Source organism: Phoca vitulina, unplaced genomic scaffold, assembly GCF_004348235.1.
Source record: "Phoca vitulina isolate PV1807 unplaced genomic scaffold, GSC_HSeal_1.0 scaffold39, whole genome shotgun sequence".
NCBI classification, from domain to species: Eukaryota; Metazoa; Chordata; class Mammalia; order Carnivora; family Phocidae; genus Phoca; species Phoca vitulina.
The window spans coordinates 9,923,171-9,929,832 of NW_022589742.1; the positions used below are offsets into that span (position 1 = coordinate 9,923,171).

Consider the following 6,662-nt stretch of genomic DNA (forward strand, 5'->3'; position numbering starts at 1 on the left):
CGATTTTGCTGTGAACCTAAAACTGCTCTAAAAAAATCTAAAAAGTCTATTAAAAATACACATGCGGGTATGAGTATGTGTAGGAAAAAATCTAGAATATATGCTAGGATATCAAGAGTGGTAATTCTCTAGTTATTAGAAATGTTTTTCTTATTTTTTGCCTACCTGCATTTTCTAACCATCTAGTATGATGCATGCTACTGCTTTTGTAATAGCAAAAATTTTAAAACTAAAAAAAAAAAAAAAAATCAAGGGGCTGGATGCTACCAAATGAAGTTTAGAGTGTTAAACCTAAAAATGAGAGACTCACCAAAAGACAGAAGATGAAATCTCAGAATAAAAAGTAGAACACATGTAGGGATGCAATAACAGCCTAAAAAGAAAAGAGCTTATGGAAAAGAAGTTCCAGACATTTGTTATGGTTAAAGATCATGTTTCTTTGCTAGGAAGCCTGATGAAATATAGAGATCCAGGATGAGGTATTACCAGAGAAAAGGCAGACATAAAAATATTTTGTAATGCCATTTCTTACATTACATGTGTTTGGCAAGATGTTGGCTCAAAACATTACTATCAAAACTTCACACAGGAAAAGGCAAGTTCCAGGTTTTAAGAGCAAACTTGCTGCCCCTAAAACTGGCCTTTAAAAAATCCTGGAACTTTCAAGTTGGTTAAGTCTATAGTTAAACCACACCCAGCACTGTTCTCAACTTCCCAGTGCCTTTGTGGTGCCTTATGCCAGAACGCTCCCCCATCCAATGAGGAGTCAGAAAAGTAAGTCTTATTGTTTTTTGTTTTTTTTTTTTTGCGAGAGAGAGAGAGAGAGAGAGAGAGAGAGAGAGAGCGCGATTGAGCATGAGCAGGGGAGAGCAGCAGAGGGAGAGGGAGAAGGGAGCCTGATGCGGGACTCGATCCCAGGACCCTGAGATCATGACCTGAGCTGAAGGCAGATGCTTAACCGACTGAGCCACCCAGGCGCCCAAGTCTTATTCTTTAATATATTTTGAATTGATTACTTACACACACACACAAAAAAAACCTTTTTTGGACTCAGCTTACAGTTACAGAAACCAAGCTGCTAAAGAAAGGAGTCAGAAAATTATTGGGTGTTGAAGAACACACAGAAGAGGAATTGGGTCAGAAATCTCTGCCCAGGGGCGACTGGCTGCGTCAGTGGGAGGAGCATGCGACTCTTGATTTTGGGGTCTTGAGTTCGAGCCCCAGGTGGGTGTAGAGATGACTTAAATAAATAAACTTTAAAGAAAAAAAAAGAAATCTCTGCCTAAAGAAAGCTAATAATGACAATAGTTACCATTTATGGAAAGCTTACTAAGCGCCAGGTACAGTTGTCAGTGCTTTTCATACATCGTCTCATTTTATTCTCACAAGTCTGAGAGGTAAATAATATCTTGGTGTTTGCAGGTAAAGGGCCCAGGGGAGACAAAAGTGCATTAACAAGAATTAAAGAGGTAAAAAGCAGGAGACCAGAGGAGTGAAGAATGACAGAAAGGAAACATGGTAGGGGTGTATCTAAGACCACAGTGAGGTGGGTGGGGGGACGAATGAAAGAGCTGATGCGGATTAAGCAGCGCACTTGTGATGAGCTCCCGGTCTTTGTATGGAAGTGTTCAATCACTAAATTGTACACCTGAAACTAATTTAACACTGTATGTGCACTGACTGGAATTTAACTAAAAAAAAAAAAAAAAAAAAACACAGTGAGTCCTGAGAGGGAGAGAGTACAAGGAGGACAATCGGAAAGGGAGGGACAGAGGGAGAGGAAAGAGCCAAGGAGGAAGAAGGAAAGGAACTGCGACAGAAAAGGAGGAGCTAAGAAAGGTGGAGGAGCAGCCAATAGGGAGGGAGGAAAGGGAGGCGCTCAGAGAAAGGAGGAACAGAAGGAGCTAAGAAGTGCGGTGGAGAAGCCGCCCAGAAAGGAGAAAGCAAGAGGGCGAGCCCAGAGGGAAGAGAAAGAGGGAGGGGTGGAGTCAGGCAGAAGGGGCGGGACCTAGAGGGGAGAGCGTAACGAAGGGGCGGGGCTAATGGGGAAGAGAGGCGGAAGGGGCGGGGCCAAGACACCGGGGCGGGGCCGAGAGGGAGGGGAGGGGCTGAGAGGGAAGTGGGGAAGGGCGGGGCGGAACGGAGAGGGAGGGGAGGGGCTGCGAGGGAAGTGGGGAAGGGCGGGGCGGAACGGAGAGGGAGGGGAGGGGCTGCGAGGGAAGTGGGGAAGGGAAGGGCGGAGCGGAGAGAGAGCAGAAGAGGAAAAGCTGAGATGAAAGGGAGGGAGCCAAGAGAAATGGGGGAGAAGGAGGAGCTATGAGGACGGAGGAAGAGCTGAGCGGGAGTTGGACGAACCGAGAGTAAGGGGAGGAGCCAAAAGAGAGGGAAAGAGAATCTGAGAAAAAGAGAGGTCCGGATCTTCCAAGTGCGAGGCTCAGAGATAAAGACGCCGAGACACACACCCACAGAGAGGGCTTTGGCATTCTGGGTCGGAGGCAAAAGAGCTCGCGACCGTGGTCTCCCCCGGTGTGCCCCATACCCCTACCCGAAGCCTTCCCCTCACATCTTACTGCCTCTCCCACTGGTCCTCACCTTGCAGGTTGCAGTCTCTCGGGCCGCCTCGCAGAAGTTAACTGGAGCCAACCCGGGGAGGTAGAAGGCCGCGCTGCGGGTGGCGTGAAGCCCCAGGAACAGCCCCAGCCCCAGCAGCCACCTCAACCCGGGGAGGGCGAGCCTGAGGCGGTAACGGTTGGTTCCCACGCGGAAACCACGAGTACTCATTTCGGGAGCCCGGCTCAGGGCTCGGGCGAGATCGAACCAGTGGAGGGGAGAAACGGAAATGATAAAGAACCGTGGACGGGGACGAGCCGAGACCGACTGGTGGGACTAGAACTCCGAGGAAAGCCACTTATTCCGACGAGACAGTGGCTTGGAACCCGTTGCTAGGGCGCCAGGCTGCGTTTATGAGCGCGCGCAGTACGCATGCGTGCGCCTCTGCGCGACGTCTTCCACCCCCCCACCTCTCCCACTCCCCCCATCCCCCACCCGCAGCCTGGCACTTTCCTGCGGTTGGAGCTTCCTCGCTGAGCGGGGGAGGGGGGCAGGGGAGGCTGGCTAAGAGGTCTCAGCATCGCAACATCACAACTTCACAGGGTGAGGTGTCCTCCCCGAGTTTGCCTCAGTCCCAAAGTAGCAGTGTTACCGCCCCCCCACCATCTTCACTTCTTCCTGCGGGGTGGTGGGACAAGAGGGGTAAAGAGGGGGAATTCCGGGGCCAAGCTGTCCAGGATGGTGGGTATTAGGCGCTTGAAATGCCGCCAGTCCAAAATTAATGTTCCGTAAGTGTCAAATGCACACCCAGTATCAGAGACTGCTTGGAAAAAAGAATGCAAACCTCTGCATTTTTATATTGATTGCATACCGAAATTGTAATATTTTGGGTCGGTTGCGTTAAATAAAACATTGTTAAAATTAATTCACCTGGGCGCCTGGGTGGCTCAGTTGGTTAAGCGACTGCCTTCGGCTCAGGTCATGATCCTGGAGTCCCGGGATCGAGTCCCACATCGGGCTCCCTGCTCAGCAGGGGGTCTGCTTCTACCTCTGCCCTCTTCCCTCTCGTGCCCTCTGTCTCTCATTCTCTCTCTCAAATAAATAAATAAAAATCTTTAAAAAAATTAATTTCACCTGTTTCTTTTTAAAGTGTGGCTGCTAGGGGCGCCTGGCTGGTTCAGTCCGTAGAGCACGGGCCTCTTGATCTCAGGATCATGAGTTCAAACCCATGTTGGGCGTGGAGCCTACTTTAACATAAATAAATAAAAATAAAGCGTGGCTACTAGAACATTTAAAATGACACGTGGCTCGCATCATATTTCTTTTTTTATTCGTTAAAGCAATTTTTAATATAAATAAATTCTGCAAAAATACTACAGCAAAACAAAGCCATGCAGTGTTACCAATTAACCAGTTCAGCTATTCGGTATTTTTATGTTGTCTGTGATGATACATGTATCGCTCAATGTGAAATAAGTTCTGGCATCATTCCTACCTGGGAGACACAACTTTTATTTTACATTCATGACTTAAGCAGAATATGTTTATTATGATTCAATGATAATCTGAAAAATCTTAAAAATCACCTTAAGAAAACCACACACCCACAAAAAAAAAGAAAAGAAAACCACAATAATCACATCCTAGAGAATGCCAGGTGGACTTATCCTAAATATATTCATTGAAGCGTGGTTGACACACAATATTACATCAATTTCAGGTGTACAACATAGTGATTCCACAAGGCCTTCCATTTCTATTGGACAGCGCAGGTCTGGGGAAGGAGGGGGGAGGGGGGAAAGGCTACAGAAGAGGGAGGGAGAGGGAAGTGTTGCCCTTAGTCTTTGAAAGTTTCACTTAGCGGCGGGGATCTTATTTTTCGACCTCTTGTAAGAACGCTCGTCGCCCTCGCCTTCCGCTCCCTGTGCTGTCCTATAATGCAAAGTGCTTGTATTTGGACCCAGGCAGTAGTGTAGGTATCATACAACAAAGATAGTAGAAGAGCTGATCCTTTTTCCTCCTGGTCTGTCAAGAGCTTTGGAGAACAAGAGGTCACTTGTTTACGCTGAGCCCAGTGCGCCTGGCCATTCTGTCCAAGTTCCCTCGCTCCGAGAGGTCTGCGTCCTCTGTTGATTGGCAGCCGGCGATTCCAGGCAGAACAAAGGCAGAGAGCTGGCGGTTAGCAGAGGCCTGTAGAATTTAGCGAGTTAACTCTTGAACTAGAGAGGCAGGAAAAGTTGCAGGGAGAAAATGTACCAATGATCAGAATCCGGGGCGTTGTAAGAGAGGGGAGAACGAACTTAACCACGCGGACTGGAGAAGCCCTTGTAAAGATTTGGAGAACAGGAGAAGGTGATCAGAAGGGGCACTACTTTTGCGAAGAGGAACAGGAAAGAGGAGCTGGGAAGCGGTAGAGCGGTCACGATTAGAAGTCACCAGAGCTTGAATACAAATCTTGCGTTTTACCACTACATTACCACCCCTCTCCAGGCAGCCTGTGGCTGAAAAAGTGTACATGTTTAAATAAACGGGATGCTCGGCCAGCCTCCCAGGCCTGGGCGCGGGGTCTAGCGGCTGCTCTAGGGCCCTGCGGGCGGGGACTGCAGCGGGGACTGGGCGCCCTACTGAGCGAGCACAGGCGGCTCACCGAGTGTGGGGACCGTGGGCGACGGGGCTCCCCGGGACCGGTGTGCCACCCGGGTCACCTACAGGACGCCGGCCTCCGCCCCTCCGCAGACGCAGGAGACAGAGAAGCAGGAAAGAGCAGCCGGCTCTTGATCCGTTTTGCCCCCATCCCCGTCCTCATCTACAACTCCAACTGTGACTTTGAGGTCTTCCATTAAAGCTCCCCGCCGCGCCGTGTCTGTTAAACTCAAGAAGCGAAGCAGCACCGAGGGCTACGTCCCCGTTCTCAGCAATAAGACACAGCCCTCCCGGTGTCCCCACTGAGTGATTGTCACCAGCTCCATCTGCCTGCTGGGTCTGAAATGGAGGCGGCTCCTTCTGGTGGATTCTCTGTGCTCCTTGTGCTCCAGGAGTTGTCTTCTGTTCCCCACCCCCAACCTCCCCCCCTCCCCCTAATGTGCAAGCCATTCACTAGGCAGGCCTGGCTTTGCCCAACTCCAAGGCTCCCCCTCCCCCATGCTCCAATTTGAAGACCTCTTCCAGAGGGAGGCCTGACTGGCACCTGTAACTAGGGACCGTTTTATTTCTTCCTTTCCAATTCTTATGCCTTTTATTTCTTGTTCTTGCCTTGTCGCACTATATAGGATTTCCAATAGGATATTAAATAAGAGGAGACATCCTTACCTGTCCTCCTTCTCAAGGGGAAAACATTCAGTTTTTAACCATGCAGTATGATACCCCCTATAGGCTTTTTTTTTTTCTTAAAGATTTTATTTATTTATTTGACAGAGAAAGAGCAGGAGCACACAAGCAGGGGGAGTGACAGGCAGAGAGAGAGGGAGAAGCAGGTTCCCCGCTGAGCAAGGAGCCCGCTTAGGGGCTCATTCCCAGGACTCTGGGATCATGACCTGAACCGAAGGCAGACACTTAACGGACTGAGCCACCCAGGCGCCCCAAACTATAGGTTTTTTTATACTTGTCCTTTATCAGGTTAAGGAAGTTCCTTTCTCTTCCTAGTTTGTTGAGAGTTTTTATCATGACTAGATATTGAATTTTATCCAATTTTTTGGCAGTGTTTCTTATTAAGGCTATTAATATGATGCATTACATTGATATTTAAATGTTGAATCAGTCATGTATTTCCAGAATAAACCCCACTTGGTTGGATGATATGTAAAAACAAACAAACAAAAAAACAAGTGGAGCTATATTGTAGTGTGGAATGCAAAATTTGCAAGGCCTTTAAAAGATAAAATTCAAGAGAGAGAGGCAAACCAAGAAACAGGCTTAACTATAGAGAACAAACTGATGATTATAAGGGAAGTGGGTGGGGGGGACGGGGGAAACAGGTGATGGGGATTAAGGAGCGCACTTGTGATGAGCACCTGGCGGTGTATGGAAGTGTTGAATCACTATATTGTACACCTGAAACTCATATTACACTCAACTAATTGGACTTAAAAACTTTAAAGAGATGAAATTCAAAG

General features: G+C 48.3%; 1 protein-coding gene across 1 annotated transcript in view; it reads right to left on the reverse strand.

Annotated features, from left to right (window-relative positions):
• The window catches only part of LOC116647199 (transmembrane 9 superfamily member 2-like), a 73,532-nt gene extending 70,586 nt beyond the window's left edge, over positions 1–2,946 (reverse strand). The window contains exon 1 of the mRNA XM_032428382.1: positions 2,593–2,946. Within this exon, the coding sequence (XP_032284273.1) occupies positions 2,593–2,781 (189 nt within the window). The 5' untranslated portion in view covers positions 2,782–2,946. The remainder of the gene's footprint in view (positions 1–2,592) is intronic.
• Between the last annotated feature and the right edge of the window lie 3,716 nt (positions 2,947–6,662).